Source organism: Helianthus annuus, chromosome 16 (genome assembly GCF_002127325.2).
Source record: "Helianthus annuus cultivar XRQ/B chromosome 16, HanXRQr2.0-SUNRISE, whole genome shotgun sequence".
Lineage (NCBI taxonomy): Eukaryota > Viridiplantae > Streptophyta > Magnoliopsida > Asterales > Asteraceae > Helianthus > Helianthus annuus.
Genome location: NC_035448.2, coordinates 34,964,791 through 34,990,531, shown reverse-complemented (window position 1 = coordinate 34,990,531; position 25,741 = coordinate 34,964,791). Strand labels below are relative to the sequence as shown.

Sequence of the window (25,741 nt, the reverse complement as noted above, 5' to 3'; positions counted from 1 at the left end):
GAAGAGGCAAGTAGAAGAGACGGCCGCTGGTGCCGGTGGACCGAAACGTCAGACGTTGCAGTCTAAGAGGACTGGTCCGACACCAAAGGAACCTGCGGTTACTGTTGGTAAGTGTTGTATAGCTTGTCTCAAGTGTTACGCACAACTTGTGTTTTGATGGTTATTTGACTTTGTTTTGCAGAGCTTCAAGATAAAGATTTCTCCATCTTTGATGCTCCGTCGTCACCCCCGCATACCACGGGTGCGGGTGCGGGTGCGTCTGAGGAACCTTCGGCGCCTTTTGTCAAAGGTGGTGCCTGATTCAACCGTGCGAACGGAGGGTACTGCGGAGAAGGTGGTGACCCAGATATTCGATACCGTTGATTCGTCCAACAATCTGATCTCTCCCAATGAGGGTGATAATTTGGGTCTACGGTTTTCTGATTCTGGGAAACAAAAGTCTGATGCAGAGCCGCAAAAAACTGATGCTGGGTCGCAGAAGTCTTCTGCTGGTGAGAAGGGTACCGGTTCGTCTGCCGGTGATGCGGGTTATGATGGGCCTCCAATTCAGCCTACGGAGTCTGAATTGGAGTATTATTACCGCACGTATACCCAGGGTCGGAGTAGTGTTTATCACCGACCCCCCTGGACTGTTATGCAGGGGGATGATATTTCCAATGACGCTTCTGCGTGTAAGGAGATTCTGGGTGGGCTGGGCACCCCATATGAAGTTGAACGTGCCCGTTCTGCACCTCGGGAGCTGCGCATCAACCAACTTTCTACCATGCTAGTAGGAAGTTCCATAGTGGCGAACGCCATTTTGGAAGACTACAGGGTGTTAGGTCGCAGGGAGGAGGAAGCTGCTCGCTTGCGGGCCGAAGCGGAAGAGTTAGTCAAGGCTGCTCGTGCGGGTGCGGAGCAGCTTGAGAAGGATAGAGCTGCTTTTGAGAAGCAGAAACAGACCTCGGAGTGGGCTGCCACTGCTCAGCTGAAACAGGTTCATACTCTTGCCAAACTTCTTTCTGATGAACGGAAGGATTGGAATGAAAAGTTTTCCAATGAGCGCAAGAAGTGGAATGAGTCCTGGGCTAAGCAGAATGATAATCTGTTTCGTGCTCGTCAGGAGTTAACGAATGCCAAGGCAGCGAACGCTGCTTTGGTCAAAGAAAAGGCTGCAGCTGAGGCGGTTGCGGTTAAGGCGCAACAAGCACAGGCCCTGGCTGTTAAGGCGCTGGGAGAGGCCAAGGAAACGGGGGCCCATACTGCGAAGACCCTTGATGAGGCCAAAGAGAGGGAAAACCGCACTTCGAAGGCTCTGGAAGAGGCGAACGCTGAGCGTACCCGCTTGGGTAAGGTTGTTGCTAGCCTTCAGGTATGATTCGTTATTCCTATTGTATTTTTCTTTCTGCTTTTTCGCGAGTGTTCACTGATTTTGAGTAAACTGTTTTTTGCTCTTTGAAAGGCTGATGTTAAGGCCTGGAAGGTCGCGGTTAAAGACCTTACTGCCCGCGTATCGGTTGCGGAAGAGCGGGCTAATGCTGCTGTTGAGGCCAAGGACGCCGTGACATCTTCTTTTAACCAGCTTGAGGCTGACCGTGAGTGGATGCGGAGTCATGGTATCACGCGTGTAAGTATCCCTTGCCTTTATGTTTGCTTGGATTAGTATCCGAGTCTTATCATCCTTTTATTGCAGATTGTTCAGGCTATCATGGATGCACCTGAGACCGCAACTGGTTTGGACTTGGTCAAGGAACGTGCCCGCGATGCCGGTTTTAAAGCTGGTTATAACCGCTGCATTGCTCATATGAACGTCATGTCTATAGGCGGTGTTATCGAAGAGCGATCCGGGTTTCGTGACGTGGACACCGAAAGTCGCCTGAACGCGGCTGTAGCCTCTTTTTATGATACGTCCCTCGCTTGTGTGGAGGAGTTGGACGACTGTTTAGAGGCTGCGGATTACGTTGACCGGCTGCGGATGCTGTATGCTGATGCAGAAGAGGAAAATCCCGCTGGTGGTGCTGGAGATGGTGCGGGAACCAGCGGTACAAAATAGGGTTTAGGTTGGCTAGTGTGCCCCCTTTTTGTTTTCCTCTTGTATAGACTAGGAACTTTATGTAAATCCATTAAGCATCGTGTGGGTGCTTGAATTTTTTGAATATAAAGTTTATTGTTCAATTTGTACAAGTGTTTTTAATTCTTGCATGTCTGAACGTATGTATGCGGATCTCTACCCATTGTGGATGGGGTCGAATGTACTCCATACTGTTGTGGTATGAGTATGCGTCAATTCCATTGTTCGCCTTTTTGGGCTCAGGAATTGTGTTAGGTTAACAAAAACTTGTCTATCCGGCCGGATAAACACTTAAGTCTTTTTGCCTTTTGCTGGCCTATTACAATATTTGTGTGTAGGGCTGTAAACGAACCGAACGTTCAGCGAACAGTTCGTGAACCGTGCGGCGGAAGTTCGTTTATGTTCGTTCATTTAATAAACGAACGAACATGAACAAGAAATTTCGTTCGATTACTTAAATGAACGAACATGAACAGAGGTCTCGTTCGTTCGATTGTGTTCGTGAACGTTCGGTAAGGTGTTCGTGAACGTGTTCATGAACATTCGTTTATTTGCGTTCGTTTATGTTCGTATGTTTGTGTTTTAATTAAATATCTTTGTAATTTCTTATATTTTATTTTTACTTTTTATATTATTAAACTTTTATTTTTTTTATTTCCCTAACAATTAAACTAGGAAACCTACTTTCACCTTGTTTATGCATCATTACCCTTTCATTTCTCATTATTTACATCCACGAATACAATCGACCTCCGTTCCACAATAAGGGATTCAAGTTCGAGTGCTAATCTATAGACCATCTATCTTTATCCTTCGTCGCGTTTGCCAAATTTATTTGTGTTCGTCTGTGTTCGTGAACCGTTCGCGAACATGCTCATTTCCTTAATGAACGAACACGAACATAAAATCTCGTTCGGTAAGTGTTCATGAACTGTTCGTGAACACATTTATTTCCTTAACGAACGAACACGAACAAGGCCTTGTTCGTGTTCGTTCGGTTCGTTTACAGCCCTATTTGTGTGTGGTTATCACTTTGTATGGGTATTGCGAATGAAGATTTTGCCAATCTGTTTTTGGGATACCGCAAAGTGGAACACGCATTTGTAATAGTAGTAACAAACAATAATGTATAAAATTGCTTATTTATTTATTTGCAAATGGCCTGTGGCCCGATAGGTTACATAGAAAATGTAAGAACATGACTTACATATAGCAGCGTCGAAGCTGTTGTGCATTCCATGTTCGTGCGATAGGTTCGCCTTCTAACGTTTGTAGTTTGTATGCGCCTTTCCCTAGGACCTCTTTGATGAGGTAGGGTCCTTCCCACTTGGGGGCAAGTTTGCCTGGGCGCTCAGCATTAGATGCTTCATTGTCGCGGAGGACGTAGTCTCCCGGGTTGAAAGTACAAACGCGGACACGCGAGTTGTAGTACTTTTCCAGTTTGGATTTGTACTTAGCCTCATTGATGGCAGCGTTTTCGCGCCTTTCTTCCAAAAGGTCTAAGTCGATCCTGCGTTCCATACTGTTGTCTATTTTTTCAATAGCCAACATTCTGGGTGAAGGGAGGCCTACTTCCGCGGGGATCACCGCTTCTGAGCCATAGACTAGGCTGAAGGGTGTTTCCCCATTGCTTGTTTTTGGGCTTGTACGGTGAGCCCATAAGATACTTGGGAGTTCATCGACCCAGCCACGCCTGGCCGTTCCCAACCGTGCCTTGATGCCTTCGACTAGACTTTTATTGATACTCTCGACTTGGCCATTCCCTTGCGGGTGTGCTACTGATGAGAATATGTGCTCAATATGTAATTCTTCTAGCCATTTTTGGAATTCTTCGGCAGCGAAGTTGGTGCCGTTATCGGTGACTATGCACATTGGTAAACCTAAACGGCAGATGATGTGTTCCCAAATGAATTTTCTTGTTATCATTGCAGTGGTTGAGGCGAGCGGTTTTGCCTCTACCCATTTTGTGAAGTAATCAACCGCTACTATGATAAATTTGACTGCACCTGGTGCGTCAGGGAAAGGTCCCACAATGTCGATTGCCCATTTCTGGAAGGGCCATGCGGTGGTGACCGGGACCAGGTTGTTTTTGGGGCGCAAAGTTTTTGGAGCATGTCGTTAACATTTGATACATTTGCGCAGCTCTTTGACGGCGTCCAGGTGCATGCCGGGCCAGTAATACCCAGCATTCATGATTTTGGCCACTACCATGCGTGGTCCTGCGTGTATGCCGCACATACCCTCGTGTATCTCTCTGAGGAGGTATGTGGCATCCTGGGGGTTGACGCATCGTAGTAGTGGCCCTAGGTATGATTTGCGGTATAAGATACCGTCTCCCATTTGATAATGGCACGCTTTGTATTGTAGCTTGCGTGCCTCTGATTTGCTTTCGGGAGTCACACCTGATTGCAAATATGCAATAATTGGTGTCATCCACGACGTTGTCCCGTATTGGATGACGTTGACCTGGCGCAGGGGTACTGAAGGATTTTGTAGAATTTCGATACGTATTTCCTTTGCCAGGTGTTGGAAGCTGGTGGATGCGAGTTTTGTTAGTGCATCCGCTGACTTGTTTTCACTTCGATTAATATGTCGGATATTGAACGAAGCGAATTTGGATGTTAGTTGCAGGGCTTGCTCGAGGTAGAGGATCATGATGTCCCCTTTTGCGGCATAGTCACCGCGTATTTGTCCTGCAACCAACAAATAGTCGACGTGTGCTTCCAGGTGTTGCACGCCGAGTTTGACTGCTAAACGTAGTCCCGCTAACAGGGCCTCATATTCTGCCTCGTTGTTTGTGCTTTTGAAATCGAGGCGGATTGCATATGTAAGCTCTTGGCCGTCAGGGCTGACGAGTTGCAGACCTGCGCCCGCACCTTCCTCGTTGGAGGCACCATCGGTAAATAGTGCCCATGTTTCTGAGGAAGATGGCGTTGGTGCAGGATTTTGTGCTTCTTCGCATTCTTGGATGCGATTCACCGGTACTTCGGCGGCGAAATCAGCTAAGACTTGGCCTTTAATCGCGGGGCGCAGTTTGTAGTGTAGCGTGTATGCGCCCAGCTCGATTGCCCATTTTGCTAATCTCCCAGAGATGTCAGGTTTGGATAGGATCGGGCCGATCCTGTAATTGGTTAGTACTGTGATGACGTGATTTGCGTAGTAGCGTCGCAACCGTCTTGAAGCGTGCACCAATGCTAGCACCAACTTCTCAATTATTGAGTACCTCGTCTCTGGGTCGTTGAGCATCTTGCTGATGTAATAGATGGGTGTTTGAACCCCCTCCCGTTCCACTATCAATACCGCACCCACCGCGTTGTCCGCGGCGGATAGGTATAATATGAGTGGCTCATCCTTGCGTGGTGCGGTTAAAGTTGGGAGTTGTATCAAACACTCATTCATTTCCCGGAAAGCATTTTCAGCCTCTGCGATCCACTGGAATTGTTCTTTCTTTAAACAGTTCCGCAGGGTCTTGATGAAAGGATTAGACTTAGCTGCATGGTTGGCTAAGAATCTGTTGAGTGCTGCTAGCCTGCCGGCTAGTCGTTGCATCTCTTTCATCGATGAAGGCGATGGCATGCGCTCGATCGCCTGAACTTTCTCCGGGTTTACCTTGAATCCATCTTTAGTCACGATGAACCTAAGGAATTTGCCTTCTTCCATTCCAAACGAGCATTTCCCTGGATTGAGCTTTATGTTAACGCTTCACAGAGTCTGGAATGTTCTTTCAATGTCTGTGAGCATGGTATCTTCCTCCATGCTCATGACGACTAGGTCGTCCATGTAGATTTCGACACTTTTGCTTATTTGGCCGCGGAAAGTGTCGTTCATCAGCTTTTGATAAGTTGCGCCCGCGTTGCGCAACCCAAACGGCATTTTTGTATAACAGTAATTCCCGGTGGGAGTGCGGAATGCCGTTTTGTCTTCATCCTTGACTGCCATTTGTACCTGATGGTACCCTTTGTAGCAATCGAGGAAACACTTCCATCTGAATGGTGCGAGATTATCGACTTTTTCGTCGATTTCTGGAAGCGCGTAACAATCCTTGGGGCAGGCTTTGTTAAGGTCTTTGTAATCGACGCACATGCGCCAGCCCCCGGACGGTTTTTCTACCATGACTGGGTTGGATAACCATGTCTGGTATTTAACTTCCCGCAGGATGCCTGCGGAGAGCAGTTCTTCGACCTGCTCTTGCATCGCCTGATTTTTAGCGGACCCAAGGTGGCGTTGGCCTTGGATCACCGGCTTGATACCTGGTAAGGTATTCAAGTGATGTTGCGCTATACCACGTGGGACCCCTGTCATGTCTGCGGGCGTCCACGCGAAAATGTCTTGGTTTCTGAAGAGAAGCTGCTTCAGGTGCGCTTTGATGGTAGGGGACAAGGCATGGCCCAATGTAACCTTTTGTTCTGGGTATCTCGCGTTGAGAACCCATTTTTCTGGTTGGTCATTGGGGGTGGGCCTTGCGACCTTGGTCGGACGTACTTCGTCCGACATCATGACGTCCCTGCGGGCATAGATTATCGCGACCCTTGATTCGGTTGGGAAACCGACCGCAGAGTGGGGGACGGATGTAATCATATTGAAATCTCCTTGGGATTCTCTCCCAAGGAGTACGTCATATCTGGAGGTGTGAGGTAAAATCATGAAGTTTACCTCTTCTGTTCTTGTGTGCCTTCCGCTGGTAAGGCGCACAGGAAAAGTGATCTGGCCCAGGGGAAAGACAGTTTCCCCTGCGAACCCGGCCAATGGGTAATCTACTGCTTGCAACCGATCTTTGTCCTCCTGGTCGAACTGGTTGAAGCATTGTTCGTAGATTATATCAGAAGTACTGCCCGGGTCAATGAATAGACGCTCGGTGCAGTAATGTGCCAGTTGGCCTGAAATAACGACGGCGCGCCTATCGCGCGGTCCGCCTCGGACTTTTGGAAAGACGACTTGCTCGTCTTTCCAGTCATTGTCCGGCCTTCTCGTCGCTTTGCGCGGCCTACCTTTGCCTCCGTTGATCATGTGAGTGGAAGCTACGTACATGGTTTTCTTTCCGGAGGAGGTACCTTCGCCATGAGGGGTGATGCGCTTGGTGGGTTTTTGCCCACCTGGCAAAACGTGTTGCAGTTTCCCCTCTTTTATGGCCCACTCAATCTCCAGCCGGAGACTGATGCAGTTGTTGGTGGTGTGGCCCGAGTCCTTGTGATACTCACAGTAGAGTGTGAGGTCCTGATTTTTCTTGGACTTCATTGGTTGGGCCGGTCGCAAGAATTGCGGGTCCGCAAGAAGGACCTCGCTTGGCGACATGGTGATCTCGGTCCAGTTGCGGTCCCGAAAATCTTTCTTTGACGCCCGGTTGTCCCATTGGGCGTTATGGTTTCTTGGGTCAAACGGGTTGGTTCGCGGGAAGTATGGTTTAGAAATACTATCGTGATTTCCCGTGTCCCTGTTGCGTTTGTTGTTACGCTTGGACCCTTGGTAGGAGGTTTCGGCTTGGGGCTGTGCCTTTGCCAGGTGCGGTTCAAGAGACCGCTGCGTCTGGGCATATGTCTTGACCGCGGTCATGACATCTTCCCATTTTTTAGGCAAGCCCTCCTTGCCAGAGATGGTCATGACCATCTGCTTGTCCCTGACGGCCTTGATGAAGTGGTTACGTGCCATTTGGTCTACCACGTCACCTATCTCCAGGCACTCTTTATTGTAACGGACGACGAATGCTTCGATAGATTCGTCGTCCCTACGCCAGATATTCATGACGTCCATTGAATCACGTTCGTGGCGTCGTTGCTGGCTAAAATGGGCGAGGAACTTGGCGTGCAAGTCCTCGAATGATTCCAGTGATCCTACTGGCAAAGAATCGAACCATGCCCTGGCCAGGCCCGTGAGGGTCTGGCGGAAAAAATTACAACAAGTGGGTTCATCCCACTGGCCATTGCACCCTGCACCCATGAAAATGTTCATGTGGTCGTCCGGGTCGGTCGAACCACTGTATTTCCCAACATTGAACGGGAACTTTGTTGTAGTGACACGGGCGCGGGCAATCCGCGGAGCGAATTTGGAGTTTTCGGCCGCAGCCTTTGGTCTGTAGGGTTTATTCTCAGGGCGCTTTGCAGCCCTGAGGTATGTACTGCGGGGGTGAGTGGGAGGAACATAGTTGCGTTCTCCCGGTCTGCTGCATGTGTCATGCGAATCCCCACAATATGTACGGTCGTCCTGGTACGACCATACCCTTCGGTGTATGGCTGTGGGCCCAACCGGCTCTGAATTCCAGAGCCATGTCGGGATGCGGATCGTTGCCTGTGCTCAACGTAGGGACCTAGTGTTGCTGACAGAAGCTATTGAAGCTGAAGCTATCCAAAGACCAAAGACAGTGCAAGACTACTTGAAGATTGCAAGAAGACTGAAGACAAAGTTTTGACTCAAGACAAAGTTTTTATGAAGCTATTGTCAAGGGGGAGTTTGTTGGTGCATATTTGTGACAACAGCTTAGATTTGGTCTTTGGATATCTTGTAATTAGTTAAACGATAAACAGTTAGCGGGTTTAGCTTTGTAATAGTGAGATTATAGTGTTTGGGCTAAACTAAACCCATTTGGGTCAAGGGGAAACGAATTGGGCTTTGCCCATGTTGCAAACCCTAGCCCAAATAGTAAACCTTGTGTTATATAAACAAGGTTAGGCTTTAGGGTTTAGGTTGATCAGTTGATTAGTTAATCAGCCAAAACAGTGTTTGAGAGAGCAATTTCGTGAGGGACTAGGTCTTGGACGAAATTTAGGGTTGTTAGGGTTTTGGATTGATTGTAATTCGTGAGATTGATAATCAATAGAAAACCCGATTTGAAAGTGATTGCTGTTTCTGTTTCCTACACGTTTTCTGCTACAATCTGATCTAGAGGATTCCGCACTCTAGGTTAGATAGACGATTCTGTTAAAGATCCATAACATCAAGGGGACCTACAATTACTAATTACAAGATATCCAAAGACCAAATCTAAGCTGTTGTCACAAACATGCACCAACACCTAGGCGGGTATGCACTGGTCCCCTGGTGTGGGACCCGTATGCGGAATCATCCTCGTTGATCGTGTGGACTGAACAGTAAGATGATCCGCGGTCTTCACGTCGGCTTCTTGAAGCTGGACGTGAATGTGCCCTGCCTGCGTATTGTAAAATACGATCGGCGGGGGTGTGCGGTGCTGGGTTGGGCCCAGCTTGTATCTGCGCTTCCGCACAAGCGCGGTTGTATGTTGCTGTCAGCAAGGCTGCCTGCTGGTCGTACCAGGCGTGAACGTCCATGCCTGGTGGGATCACAGATGCGTACTGTGATAAGTCATGTCCAAACATAAGGGAGGGACCTCTTTGTGTGGACGTGCCGATGTGTCCGGGTTGCGATGTTGAGGGATTGACCCATACCGGACTTAGATTTGTGGGGTTTTGGTTATCCCTAGTGTTGTTTTGGTGATCAGTCATGATCGTGAGAGAGGGAAAAGGATGGTTTGAAAAGTGCTAAGAGTGGCGGTGGGCGCCAATGATGAAACAATGGTTAACCGGGCAGGGTTAACTCACTGGTCTCGTCAAGAAGGGTTAATCCCTTCCTCTCGAGGATCGCTGGCTGGATCACCGATGGGTTGATCTCCTTCACAAGGAAACAAACCGTGACTCGTAACAAGGAGGATGGGGTGGGGGGTGCTCCTTGTTACCACTCTCCGGCGTGAGAATCAGTAATTTGCTTGGGAAGCAAAGTAAGATAGTAGTAGTAGTGAGAGAGTTGTGAAGAGATACCTCAAACCTGGTTTGGGGTTGGTATTTATAGCCGAGGAGTGAAGGAGGAGGTGGATGGATAGACTGACGGCATGCTGCACCTTTGCAGGTGTGTCAGACATGTCGGCCGGGGAGACGACGCCACGTCAGTCTGTCGCTTACGTAGACCTGACAGGTGACTGCCATTGGTTCCACTTGCACTGTGGTGTCAGTCCCACTTGTTGAGCGTATAGGATGCGGTGCGGGCCGCATCACTGCCTGCGGTAACATCTGATGTTATCGCGTCTCTTGCTTGTGATCAAGAAATACGCGAGATGCGGTGCGGGCCGCATCGTCGCATGTGGTGACTGTTGCTGTTATCCAGCTTCCTTATATTGATAGAAGTGTTCACTGGACGCGGTGCGAGGCCGCATCGCTGTGAATACTTCCGTTTTCATACATCAGATGTGATGCTATGTCGCATCACTCTACCGTTCTCATGTTCCAGGTAAGTCCTCCTTCATCACTAGATAGATTGGATTCAACCCTTGTGTCGACGCGTTCTCGCATGGGCACAAGTAGGTTGTTGGTTGGTGGGGGTTTTGATAAGGGTAATGGTCACTCGCGGTCGATGCTGACACGAGATTTGGGACCATACCCCTTCAACTCGAAAAACTCAGCTAGTCGAAAAGTCAAACACAATGGTGCCGGAGATGAAGATAGAGGTCACGAAGATGGAGGTGTTCAGTGGTTGTGTTCAGTGGTCGGAGATGGTTTACAACGGTTAACGGAGTTGTAATGAACGACGGGGTGGCGGTGTTACGATGGTGGAGTTGCAACGGTTGAAGACGATCGACCGAAGAATGTCGGAGGTCGACAGATAAGATGGAGTGGCAGATCGTGGGAGTGGTGGTTGAAGGTTGGTGATGAACACGGTGGAAAGGATGAACGGTGATGGTGGTGGTCGGCGAGGATGCGAAGTTGAACAACGAAAAGATGATGCAGACTTCGTTACGCGGCGGATATGATTGAGATGGAGGTTATGAACGGAATGGTGATGTCGTAGTTGTGACGAGTGGAACACCGGAGACGAAGAAGATGATCAGAGTTACGGTAGTGGTTACGGTCGTGGTTGCGGAGATGAAAGTAGTCGCCCAATCAATTAACTGTGAAGGTGATGGTTTTGTTTGTTGATGTAGTCGCACAGATGATGATTGGTCACACACTTCACTTTAAGTTGGTCGCACAGTTTGATGATTGGTCGCACACTTCTAACTTTTATTTGAATTTTAAGATGATGATAACTGTTGATGTCACACACTTGAACAATGTTGAACGTGAATAGTAGTCGCACAGTAGCTTTGTCCCCACACAATTGAATTAAATGTAGTCACACACTCAATTGCACAATAGGGTATGGGCTCTGGAAACCGGCCCGTCGTTCCGTCGCCGCCTCAAAAGACCACCCTCCTAACCCGTCGCCGCCCCTTCTCCCGTCCAAACCGTCCTCCCCAAGCCGGTTTTCACGGGCCTCTCTCCTCTCTCCTCACACACACACATCTATATATATATATATATATATATATATATATATATATATATATATATATATATAAAGGGGTTCATCCTCCACCCCCTAGGTTCATCCTCTCCAAGCCTCTCCAACGTGGCGATGACGTGGCGGCCCATCCTCTTGCTCCCATACCCACTTAGTGGTCGTACACTAGTTTCCTTGAGAAAAAGTCAACAATCAGATTCCTAAAATCAAGGAAAAATTAGAAAACCAATTTTCCAAGATATCTTTTCCACCAATAATCCCTACAAACATGCAAACACAATATCTGTCTTTCCCAAACGAATCAAAATCGAGTTTTTTAATTGTTCTTGAACTTCAACTAGATCCTCGTGTACTTCGAATCTACAAACGGTTTTCTTGTTCTTCGAATGATATCCAACACAACCGAGCCTACGAAAGATTTCTTAGGCTCTGATACCAATTGTAAGTCCCAAAACTACCAATCGGATATCAAAATCACTAATCAAAGTGCGGAATACTGAGAAAAGTGATGAAGAACAAGAACTTCTATCGATTGAATAACCAAGTGCACATGGTTTCTTGAGGACCGTCTGGTATACAAACCAAGAATTCGAAAACTGACAAGAAGAACAATAAACTGAACAACAACCCTAAAATGAATTAGGTTCACCCTATTTATAGTTAGTTACATAGGTGACTTAATTACAACTGGGCCAGGCCCACATGCACATTATTAACTAAACATGCCCAAAACATTTAATTAGCCCACATGGCTTATCCAAATACAATCTAACCCACTAGAAACTAAGCCCAATAGCTTATTAATTGCGTTTGATAAGGATAAGCGTAAACCTACTAAATTATATGGCCTTACACTGGGCGACTGGGAAAGTGAAATGAATGGGGTTAGGCACGTATTTATAGGCTGAGAAGTGGTTTGGAGCGAATGGCCTTTCGTGCGAGTGGCTTGGAGCGACTAGAGTCTTGGAGCGATTGGCCCTTCGCACGAAGGGGAAATTCCCTTCGTGTGAAGAGGCTTGTTCCTTTGCTCGAAGGTTCAAGTTTGGTTAAGTTCGTATTTTAGCCGGTTTTCGATGTAACAGGTATAATCGTGTAATGTACAAGTATAAAACATGTATAATGATGTTTAAAACATTGATTTTGAGTATAAACATGTAAACACGTCTAAAATGTGTAACATAATTGTGAATAAAACATTTGAATTTCATTATGATCAGTAGTCTCGGATTCCAAGGTTGAGAAGAAAGGTACAGTACAATACAAGTACAAGTTTCCAAAACTAGATTTACAACAGTACTTTCTAAATAAGGAAAGTACAGAAATGCGAAGCGTTACACAAAATATCATTGATCCGAACACACAGTCTCCTTCTCAATTTGCACATGGACCTGCTCAAAATACTTGTTAGGTCCGAGTTTACAAGACTTGTGATTGGAATACACTTAAGAGCAAATAATTTTGAATTGTATAAGTAAAGATAAACAATCACAAGCAAGGAATCATCATCAACATCTGTTTTTCTTATATAATAAAAGGATTACAATAATGTTTTATAGAATATTGACTCTACAGACTTCCCCTCAGCTTGATCACTTAACAATTCTGTTCGTACAAAAGAAAATGTGATGTGTGATGAATAGATCTCTAACAGCTGAGATTTATTTATCTAAGTACGAAAGCTCTGTTTGTGATTGGGTGACATCACCCTGATAGTGACATCTAACATTCCTAACAGAAAATATTCCATAGATGTTTGCAAACATCTACAGGAATCAAACAACTGATAGAGCTATGCTAAACTTTGTTTACAAACTAATACTGTTACATTGAGATACATCTATTTAGCTATCCTCTGTGTCTTTGTTCCAAACATCTATTTGGCCAGATAGATGTTTGGTCTTCTTCATTAGACCTTTGATTCAACAAACTTTGGGACTTGAACATACCTTATTTCTTCATGAATAGTGGTTCCAAGGCTTCAAACAGATGTTTGCTGGTCTTCAACAGATGCTCTGATTTAGGTGTTCAAGATTCACTATCTTTGGGGGGAATATGGTTCAATCTTCTATTTATTTCTTGATCACTTGATCATGTTTTAGCTTTTGCATATCATATGTTCTTTTGTAGGTCCAACAATACTTATCCAATTGTGAATGGTCCTTCTCAATATCATATATGATAGGTCAATATGTCACAAGCACATGTCCAATCACCTTCATTTACACAAACTCAATCTTAGGTTCATATACCTATAGTTTCTTAAACTACTGGTTCCCTTGCACTAGAAGCTACCCGACAAAGCTTTTTCACATAAAACTATGTAAATTGGAGTATTCTTCCAGAGGATTTGAGTGATGAACATTTTAGCATGGTTACACTTGATCAAGTTCACAAGAATCTTGCATTAGTTGCCTAAGAAACCTTAAGTGACACTTCGGATAAAAGCACTGGTGAAACTACTAGTTTGTGTATTATTCTACATCCTGGACCAACAACTGCTGAACCTTGTCAGCATGTTGATATATCCCCAGAAATCCGAAATAACTTTATTCTGAGAAGTGCATTCAAGCATTTGGGGATATCAAAGCATTGAATATCCTGCTTCTTGAAAAATCTGAAAATGCTGAGAAACTTCTGGCACAAACCATTAGATCTCACAACAAGTAATGAAAGAAAAAGACCAAATCATTTCTGATTTAAAACATGAAGCCTCAAATCACCCTGCACAGTTCAAATCACTTCTTTCAAAATATCAAACATGTCAAAATGAATTGGAATCTAACCAAGTAAATTGTCAAAAATGGGTAGAATCCTGCAAATGATTTAAGATTTTGTTGAATCAACAAACGAAAAGCAATGTGAAATTTGGTCTAGGTTACAATTACACACAAGGACTAAGTGATTACACTCCAAAAACTCTACTTAGTGAAAATGAGTCCATTGAAAAGGGAAGTGTAAACACTGATCATGGTTCTTCTTAGAAATTCATTGATCAACAAAGCACCAAATGGTGACAAGAATTTCAAACCAATGACCTTTGTTACCTCTGAAGGGAAAATAACACCAATTGCTTACCCTATAGTAGTTTCATTCAAAACTGTCGGCACTAGCCAAAACTTCAAAACTAAATCAAAGTTTGGCTTATAAAGGGGGTAAGAACACAAAAGGAACATTGTTTTGCACAATGTGTGAGAAAGAAACCTCAACACTGAAAATTTTCACATGGTCTTAGCTTATGAGAAAAGCAAGATACAAAATTTGGAAAACTTTCATGAAAAACCATTATTTTATCCTTATAGTGATTCCAGCTACTGTGAATCCACTTGTTCTTTTAAAGTCTTTAAAACTGTTGAGACTCCTGTCACATTGGTCTTAAATCACATAGAATTCACTAGACCAGTACAAGTGACTGATGCACCTCCTACAAATATCTAGCTAAAACAGAGGAATTCCTATTCTACCCCTAATTAATATAAGCGAAGGAGCTCTGATCAAAGTGCTGAAATATAGGCACTAGAAGAGAACCAAAAAGAATCGTTTAAGATGGTACAAAAGTTGTCCATGGGTCAAAGTAGTGATCAAAGTGACCAATCAGGTTGTGATGGAACCAATCCTATAAGCCACAAGGCATGTGTTCCAAAGTCTTACCATTATAGATTCCTTTTCAATAATAATAAAAAGAGTTAATTACTGTTTTCGTCCATGTGGTTTGTCAAAAATCACTATTTTAGTCCATTAGTTTAAAAATTGCGATTTCAGTCCCTGTGGTTTCACTTTCGTAACCATTTCAGACCCTGTGGTTTCACTTTCATAACCATTTCAATCCATTTATTTTGTTAGTACAAGGACTGAAATGGTTACGAGGTGGACTGAAATGGTTACGAAAGTGAAATCACATGGACTGAAATCGCAATTTTTAAACTAATGGACTGAAATAGTGATTTTTGATAAACCACAGGGATGAAAACAGTAATTAACTCTAATAAAAAGCTATTATTTTTGTTCACTTTTATAAATATTGCACAAAACTACTGGTTCTTTCCAGCAGGTTGTCAAAATCCAACAATTCTCAGTGACAGTTATCAAATCCCAATAAATAAACTTCCAGATAAATTTGGGATTCTATTAACTGTTTCAGAACTCTCTTGTGATCAATTGCAAACCCTATCTCTCAATTTCACTTCCGGAACTTCCAGCTTCCTATTATTGATGATGGCAAACGTTGCCTTTCGACCCACTCACAACCTTCTTCTTGTCAAAATCCAACAATTCTCAGTGACAGTTATCAAATCCCTATAAATAAGCTTCCAGATAAATTTGGGATTCTATTAACCGTTTCAGAACTCTCTTGTGATCAATTGCAAACCCTATCTCTCAATTTCACTTCCGGAACTTCCAGCTTCCTCTTTTTGATGATGGCAAACGTTGCTTTTCGACCCACTCACAACCTTCTTCCTTATCTTACCAAGAAGAAAGAACACCCTCAATATCACACTATCATAGACCTGATAAGCTTAAATTTATACATAATTATTCGGTTAAATTCCTTACATTTTTAGTTAATTCGTATACGATTTCCCATGTTTTTCGATAACGATTTGTTGTAATTGTGGATTTGCAGAACATGGTGGAAAGCGAGGTGCTTTATGGAGAAAACAGAAGAAATCAAAAGAGTATGCGAGATCATGAAGCGGCGTGTCGGGAGAGTTGAAGAAAAACAAGAAAAATGTGCAGCTAAAGACCCCTTGCGAATTGCAATGGGTAAGGTCATACGGTCCATAAGATATAAGGCAGTTTAAAAAATATAACTTGACGTGGGGTGCCTTGCGGACTTCAAGGCTTTTGGTCTTACGGTCCGCAAGGGGGTTGTATTTGTGAAAAAAAAACTTTAAAACCCTACATCCGTAGGGACCGACACATCTCGCAAACCAGAAGAATAGAGGCTGTTATTAGACGATTTTGAAGAGTCTTGGAGGAGGATTGAAGTATAGGAAGCTTTGGGTTCGAGTTTTGAGCGTTTTGGGTTCGATTAAACCTCGTTTATTCGTACTTTTCACTTTAGAAACATGTTTCCTCTTGTTTTCAGATCTGATTATGAATTCTTTATCAATTATTTGAGTAGCGAAACATTATAAACTACTTAGATGTGATGAACCAGACGTTGTGATGTTTGAATGATTTTGATTAAAAGTGTTGATTTACACGTTTTTGCTTTATTTCTGTTTCTGATTATCATACATTAGGGTTTATTGATCTTGTGGTTGTCTTTGGTTTTGGGATTTAGGTACATAGAAATATTCTCTAGATTGACAAACTCATCGGATTCGTTTATCGTTAGGTTTCGGGTTAGATCTTGTGTTTAGAAATAGAACAAGTTAACAACCACATAAATCAACTAAATTAAGTGTGTGATTCCTTCTTGGTGACTCGAGAGATGATTCAAGATTGCAAGGTTATTAGCTAAACATTGTGTGATAGTTGGGTGACTGATAGCTTGGGTTCAGTTGTTTATTTGTGTTTAGGGTTTCCTAGGGTTTCAGTTGCTTGGTTTAACCAGCTTCACAACTTGAGGATTTTGGCACAAGTTGTCATATATCTAGTAATTGTGAGACTGGTCCATTTTAGCACTTTGACACTTTGTCCCACTTTCGTGCACGGTTTATCATCCTTAGCGGGAGGTTTATTGGGTAGATTAAGGTCTTCAGTCAAACACCATAGTCAGGATTTCATTATACGTGTCTAGGGATTCAACACCTAGGTAGTTTCTTCTCATCATATTTGATCGTAAATCCAGTTATCCGAGTTTGTCTATTTGCCGAGTTCAGTCTGCTGTCGTGAGTTGTTTGTTTGAAATCTCATTTTAAGGTCTTTTGTATTTAATTTGTTAGTTAGGTTGTAAGAAAATCATTAAAACCAACATATCAAAACTAACTAGTTTTTGATAGAGGTTTAGTATTGAAAGTTTGCTTATAGTGTCCACGGATTGATATCTGGTCTTGCCATCTACACTACACTACGACCACTGCACTTGCCGATTGTGTGTGGTTTAGTCAGCGATTCCATTGAAAATTTGTTTGAAATTAATAAACACGTTTTTCACACATCAAGACCTTATTGAAAAATCCCCTTTTTACAATGCACTAACTATAAACCCAATCATCTACAAAACCACCATACATGATCTCTGGTCTTCACCTAAGCTAACTCATAATGATAAAGGAAAAGTGTTGGCTATCACTGCAAAGGTTGGAGGCATCACTATTGCTATCACCCTAGAAATCTTATCAATTCATCTTCAACTTGGAGATGCAGAAGGGGTTAACAAATTTTCCAATCAGAGATGGATGTTGAATTCACTAGACAAAGATACTATGGTGAAACCAAGTATGCTACATATGAGAAGAAAAACTGTGCATCTGGCCTTAAATTTCTCCTTCATACTCTTATGCAGTGCTTCTCAGGTAAATCTGGTTCTTGGAATGAAGTTCCACAATCAAGACAATACATTACTTACTCAATTTTAACCAATTCTAAATTTAAACTTTCAAATCAAATTTTCAAAAAACTGGTTTCAAATGTAAGTTCTACCTCAAAAATTTTAATGTACCCTAGGCGTATCGTGGGAATCCTAGAAATTGAATTGCTTGATGAGATCTACACAAGGGGTCAGATCCTTCCCATCAAATCTCTTTTGGCTAAAACATTTACAAGGATGGGAAAGGTAAAAAAATGAGCCAAAAATAATTGAGGAAGATTCTGTGCCTGCGTGGATGATGTGCACAAAATACAACATATAAACTACATCAATTGTGGCATAAAACTAATCTTTTTTTTAGTACTAATGTTGGAAAAAGTGTGTTTTTGTCTTCATTTTGTATTTTCAGGATTAAATGAGCTCAAATAAACAAAAGAAGCAAAAAGGCAGCTAAATCTAACACAAATACAAGAAAAGGAACAAACGTGACATGCCCGACCCCCCGACAGCATCTTCCCAAGCAAAACAAGAGAACAGAAGGCTGAACACGCCCCGTGCTCAGTGAGCACGGGGGCGTGCCCAAGTGTGAGCAGAAAAGACAAAGTTGTAGAAGCTTCCATTGCCCACCACGGGGCCGTGCTCAGCGGACACGGGGCCGTGGTCAACTATAAGATTCGCGAAATCCTGACAAATCTTGGTAGTACAGATATGCTTCTGCACATGTGGTCGTGCTCAGCGGACACGGGGGGGGGGGTTAACTAATGCAGACAAACTGCAATTAATGAAGAAAGAGAGGAGGATGGATACGGGGCCGTGCCCGAGCTTCTGTTCAGTCTATAAATAGGAGTGCTTGGTTCACTTGCAACTCATCCCTTGGCACACCACCTCTCTCACACTTCACCCACCACCCACCACCATCACAACACCATCATCCGTTGTCCATCATAGAGTGTGTGAGTCGTCTCGGGATCCAAGATTGATTGTAAGAGTTCTTGACAATCAAAGGCCATGTTTGCCTAAGTCTCTTACATCACTTGGTGAAGACAAACATTTAATGTAATACTTTTGATTTTTTATCTTTTCGCACTTTTTATTTGGTTATGTATTAATGACTTTAATAACTAGTTTCTTATGTTGAAGGTGATTCTTGCTTATAGTTTGTCCGTGGTGTCTTGGCATTATTTTACTGTCTATATAAAATAAAAGATTTTCACCATTCATATCTCCACGGTCTATATGGAGATATGTTGGCTACCTGGTCGGGGGTTAAGGGAACGGTTTGGTAAGAGTCTTGCCATTGTTCAGTGTATAGATCCTGTAAAGGACCTGGGTCAAATTTAGTAGGACCTCCTTCAATACCCACCGGTATTGGATGGCGGGGGTCCAAACTCTTTGACCCCCTCATAAGTTAAACTACTATTAAAACTTTAACCCGGCTACTTAGGACTGTATCCTTGCTGACTCAGACTACTTAGCCGAGGGTAACGTCACCTTCAAAAGAGGGGCCTACCACATTATCCATTAATAACTTAATTAATTACCTTTCAATAATCCGACCCTTTAGGATTGTATCCTTGCTGACTCAAACTACTGGGATGAGGCCTACTACAATAACTAAGATAATCTCTTAAAATGTGCAAAAGTGCAGAAATAATCAAAGGTTACACTACACACGAGTCGGATCCAAGTGATTCATCTTGTCTATCTGTTTTTACTTTTATTTTTATTTTCAGCATTTTAGTTAGTTTTATTTTTCTAGTTTAAAACCTTTTTTCTAACTTTTGATTTGATTAGACGTTGAGGATAAACCGGTACTAAAAGCTCTTGTGTCCTTGGGCGACCTCGGTATCTTACCAACACTATACTACGTCCACGATGGGTGCACTTGCCCATATGTGTGTTGAGTGTTAGTAAATATCGTGTTTTATAAATTTAAAACTTGGCTAAAAAGTGTAAAATGGGCTTAAAATATACACCTAATATATATAGCACCACACACACATCAAGCTTTTTGGCGCCGCTGCCGGGGACACAAGGATTTTAAGAAAGTTAGGAATCAACAGCCCAATCGTTTTTTTAATTTTTAGGATTTTCGTAATTTTTCAGCTTCTGCAGAACTCAGCACGGGCCGTGCCCGCTGAACACGCCCCGTGCCCAATCATTGGAACTGGCAATCCTGTTTTAAGTCAGACAGTAAGCTGAACACGGGGCCGTGCCCACTCATCACGCCCGTGTGCCCAAGATTCAGTTACTGAAAACAGAACCGTAAGATCCCGACGGTTGGTAATTTCTGACACAAACATGAGTGATACTGATACTTTTTACTTTCGGCACTCTTATGGTACGTGGTGTCAAATATGTGGAGGCTCTCATGAAGAATTAAAATGTTTTTTTTTTTTCTGAATTATAAGCCCCACTATATAGACCCATTGTTTTCCTGTATCCTTAAGAGGGGCGAAAGTAAAAATAATCCCTATCTCTCCCTCGAATGCGCCCAACCGGACATTCTAGGAGAAATGCTTTGTTGGTGCATACGTCTGTCAACTTCGTCTTGTATCGAGACTTGCATGGTTAAGGGCACGAAGATCGAGAAATCAAGACAAAAAGTTAATTCCGCTTGAAAGTACTAATTCCGCTTGAATTGGTATTCAAGTAATTCCATGTGAGATTGTAATTTTGTTTGTATTGTATTTCCATTTGAAGCATGTTTGGAGCGGAATTAGTTTGTCTATAAATAGGGCTAATCTCGTTTCATTTCAAACGGAATTAGGAAGTGGTTTTCCGACGGCGAAGCTCTGTCAAAGTGTCGTCTTGCTGTAAAGCTGTTTCAGATCAATAGAAAAGACAATTAAAGTGAACATCTAGCTGAATCAAACTCATCATGTCTGTTTCCGCCTTTCATTTTGAGTAGAATGCCTCTGATCGACTCGTTTCGGGTCCGAACACGATCCTACATGCTTCTTGATGAACTATTTCAACTAGAAGATCTAATTCTTAATTGGCTAAAAGAACTTAGGATGGATTTTGGTGATCCATCTCAAGACAATACCAAAGAAGAATTGTTGGGATCGCATTCAAACAACTCTAATATTCCCGATGATACCTCCAACTCTAGCGAGGACTTGATCGATAGTCGTCCTTGTGACGATTCTGCCGTGAAGGACTCTCCATCGACTTCGTTCGGTGCATACATAGACCTGAGCGATTCGGCATACACATTCTTTAACGAGAGCCCGGAAAAGGGTTGGACTTGTCCACCTACATATAGCATAGGAATCACCCTCACCGACAACCTCTTGCGTTCTCGTCTTAGTCTGGAGCAATTAAGGTATCTTAGGCACTTTGGGGTTGTTCCATCGAGTAAGGAACCACCCGATACGAATAAATTCCTTAAAAAGAGACAAACTTCATAAAACAGCCTTTTGTCACGCGGCCGTGCCCAGCCAACACGCCCCCGTGCCCACCAGAAAGATTCCCTTCTAACTTTCTGTCAGGATACAGACAAAGTGTGTCAGGATCTTGCCTGCACACGGGGCCGTGTCCAGCCGACACGGGGCCTTGTCCAGCTTGCTGTCGTTTTCTATAAATGCAGCCAAGAATCCTGCACATTTGGACCATCCAGGGACAGAGATTTGAAGGAATCTTCTCACATACCATCCTAGGTAGTTGCTAAAAGAAGGTTCTAACAACCATCTTGTCCTTTCCTCTTTTATCCATTTCCTTCTTCTTCATGTTTCTTGCTCCAAAACCTCCATTAAAGCTTGAGATTTCAAGCTTTATTTTGAGGTTTGTTGAGTTTTGTTCAAGGAATCTTGTTAAAAATAAGTTGTATAACGTTGTTTTAAGTTATTATCACTCAAAAATGCTTCACAAATTGGAAAAATAACTTGAAACTTTGAGATTCCTTGTTCCAAAATTCTGCAGAAAGGTGAACACGGGGCCGTGCTCATTGAGCACAGGGCCGTGTCCAATGTACTGTTTCATCAAAATAAGCTATTTCCGGTTTGTTTTCGTAGAATGTCAAGTCAAAACAGTGGAACATCTTCTGCACATTCCAGAAACAGTCGAAGAGAGAGAAGGTCTTCAATTGAAGCTACCCTCGTGCGCTACGTCATGGCACTACGGGAAGCTCTTGATGAGATGACTTCAGTAGAGGAGGTCCTAATAGACCCTATAAATTATCTTACGGTGGGGCTGGAAAACAATTTTCAAGAAATTAACCTCTTGCACCAGAGGTTAAACATTCTTGTAACACCTCCCATGGAGCCAATCCTCCCTCAAGAGGATTGGAACCTAGCACTTGGAGTCAACAATTGTACCGGATGGGATGATATTCCAGCGGAGCCTCCACTTGAAGATCTACAAGAAGTCCCGGTGGAAGTTGTACCCCCTCAAACCGACGCCAACGAGCCCGCCTTCCTCCTCCCAAGGGATATAGAGGAATGGCTCGCCGACGTGTGAGGAACCCATGCCCCGAGGAAGGAGTTCTTTGAAGCCGCATCCAACCGAGAGAATTATCTTTTCAGAAATTTTGCTAATTAGAATAATTTTTAGGCTAGAACTTCTTGGTTTAAGCTTCTTGTGCTTCATTTAACTTGCTTATCTAAATTACTAGCTTTCTAGGATTATGTAATTCTCTCTATGACTTTAATGAAATGATGGTTTTAGTGTTTGGATGATGTTGTAATGGATAAAACACACTCGGGATGGTGAAGGATAATAAGGGAAACTTGCACCAACGCCTCATGCACGAAAACAGGGCCATCTGACAAATTTTCTTCGTTACAGAAAGTTCAGCACGGGCCGTGTCCGCCCGACACGGCCCCGTGCTGCACAATCTGCAGAAAATGCCCAGTTCAGGTAACTGGACACGAGCCGTGTTCACTGAACACGCCCCCGTGTCCAGGCTTCTGTTTCTTTTTACAAACTTTTGTTACTGGCACTTGAACACGGGGCCGTGCCCCGGTCACCACGGGGTCGTGTCCAGAGTACCAGTAAAATGAAATTTTGCTTTTTCACACCTTTTTTACACATTCAATCAACCTAAAAACTTATTTTTGGGACACATTGAGGACAATGTGTAATTTAAGTATGGGGGGATGCTAAAACTTTGAATCTTGCAAGTCCTAATTAACAAGCCTTACACAAAACTCTATTGGAACCACTAATCACCCCAAATTTTTTCAAATTTTCATTTTTTTTACTTGTCTAAGTTTAAGTTGGGAATTTCAAAATTCTAAAAAATGTTATATTTTTACAAATTTACAACCGATAGCGTCGTGATAAAAAGAACCAACATAAGAAAATTATCAAACGACATGACAAACTTAGTTAAAATTTGATTATATATACTTGATCACATAAAATCCATTCCCACAAAAGTGAGTTTTGAGCCTTTATTGAGCATACAAATACATATCTTTAAACTAAATGCTCATTTTTCGTTTCTTGTGTGAATAGCCGCTTGGTTCTTACAACTCTAGAACTTGCCACGACAATACATTCCCGGTCCTTACCAACTTAAACCCGAGTAAGTAAATGATGGAGGTATTAGGACTAACCCTTTTTATTATTTCTACACCATTATTTTTCTTTTTTTTTTACCACCTACCCAAAATCCCCCTAGTTAACCCCTTTGAGCCTAAACCTTTTCATTTCTTAACCCACTTCAAACACCCTTTTTACCCACCTAAACCCTTTTCCTTTTAAACCCTTTATTTTAGTAACAAAGCTCGGTTTCTCTTATGACTTTGAAAAAAAAAATGATAAGAATGAAGCCAAAGAAATAAACAAACAAGTTTATCAAAAATAACTTTGTTTGAAATGCTTCATCAAAATAAAAAGTTTTGAGAAATATCAAGTCTTACGAAAACCGACGCTTTTTACGCTTTTCGCCCCTTTACTAACCACTAACCCAACCACCCACCTTAGCCCAAGCCTAACCTTTCACCCAAAAAGTTCTCTTGATATTTACAAAGGTCTATAGTTAAAAAGGAGGAGGATTGATTACTTGGCAAGCATATGGTAGGAGTAAGTTCCATGCCGCTCTCGAGTGATTCACTAAAAATACACCTTCGGCCGAGTGTTGAGTGATCCCCCGTGAGGTATGTGAACTTGTATATAAATGAAATTTAAAAAAAGGCATGTTATGCCCTAATAAGTAATTTATCTTATGAAACGTTTTTAATAAATCATAACGAATAGGATTATAAATAAATAAAAATAAAACTTAATAATGAATCTTGGAAATCCCGACACTCTATGACAAGCCCAAAACCTTCTCTTCTACCCATTCCATTTGGGAGTGTAAAGCCACATTATAAAGAGTTTTGCTTGAGGACAAGCAAAGATTCAAGTGTGGGGGTATTTGGTGCACAAAATACAACATATAAATTACATCAATTGTGACATAAAACTAACCCTTTTTTTAGTACCAATGTTGGAAAACGTGTGTTTTTGTCTTCCTTTTGTATTTTCAGGATTAAATGAGTTCAAATAAACAAAAGAAGCAAAAAGCCAGCTAAATCTAACACAAATACAAGAAAAGGAACAAACGTGGCATGCCCGACCCCCCGACAGCATCTTCCCAAGCAAAACAAGAGAAAGAAGGCTGAACACGCCCCGTGCTCAGTGAGCACGGGGGCGTGCCCAAGTGTCACCAGAAAAGACAAAGTTGTAGAAGCTTACATCGCCCACCACGGGTCCGTGCTCAGCGGACACGGGGCCGTGGTCAACTATAAGATTCGCGGAATCCTAGCAAATCTTGATAGTACAGATATGCTTCTGCACACGGGGTCGTGCTCAGCGGACACGGGGGCGTGGTCAAATGTAGACAAACTGCAATTAATGAAGAAAGAGAGGAGGATGGACATGGGGCCGTGCCCGAGCTTCTGTTCAGCCTATAAATAGGAGTGCTTGGTTCACTTGCAACTCATCCCTTGGCACACCACCTCTCTCACACTTCACCCACCACCCACCACCATCACAACACCATCATCCACCACCATCATCCATTGTCCACCATAGAGTGTGTGAGTAGTCTCGGGATCCAAGATTGATAGTAAGAGTTCTTGACAATCAAAGGCCATGTTTGCCTAAGTCTCTTACATCACTTGGTGAAGACAAGCATTTAGTGTAATACTTTTTATTTTTAATCTTTTCGCACTTTTTATTTGGTTATGTATTAATGACTTTAATAACTAGTTTCTTATGTTGAAGGTGATTCTTCCTTATCGTTTGTCCGTGGTGTCTTGGCATTATTTTACTGTCTATATAAAATAAAAGATTTTCACCATTCATATCTCCACGGTCTATATGGAGATATGTTGGCTACCTGGTCGGGGGTTAAGGGAACGGTTTGGTAAGAGTCTTGCCATTGTTCAGTGTATAGATCCTGCAAATGACCTGGGTGAAATTTAGTAGGACCTCCTTCAATACCCACCGGTATTGGATGGCAGGGGTCCAAACTCTTTGACCATCTCATAAGTTAAACTACTATTAAAACTTTAACCCGGCTACTTAGGACTGTATCCCTGCTGACTCAGACTACTTAGCCGAGGGTAACGTCACCTTCAAAAGAGGGGCCTACCACATTATTCATTAATAACTTAATTAATTATATTTCAATAATCCGACCCTTTAGGATTGTATCCTTGCTGACTCAAACTACTGGGTTGAGGGTAACGTCGCCTTCAAAAGAGGGACCTACTACAATAACTAAGATAATCTCTTAAAATGTGCAAAAGTGCGGAAATAATCAAAGGTTACACTACACACGAGTCGGATCCAAGTGATTCATCTTGTCTATCTGTTTTTACTTTTATTTTTATTTTCAGCATTTTAGTTAGTTTTATTTTTCTAGTTTAAAACCTTTTTTCTAACTTTTGATTTGATTAGACGTTGAGGATAAACCGGTACTAAAAGCTCTTGTGTCC

The 25,741-nt window shown here is 42.9% G+C and overlaps 1 protein-coding gene across 1 annotated transcript; it reads left to right on the top strand.

The window, feature by feature from the left end:
- The first annotated feature begins 624 nt into the window (after positions 1-624).
- Positions 625-1,859, top strand: LOC118488186 (chromosome partition protein Smc-like). Its single transcript, XM_035985402.1, has 4 exons — positions 625-976; positions 1,103-1,351; positions 1,442-1,606; positions 1,803-1,859. Exons 1-4 carry the CDS (start codon positions 635-637, stop codon positions 1,857-1,859), a joined length of 813 nt encoding a protein of 270 aa, XP_035841295.1. The 5' UTR covers positions 625-634.
- The last annotated feature ends 23,882 nt before the right edge of the window (positions 1,860-25,741 follow it).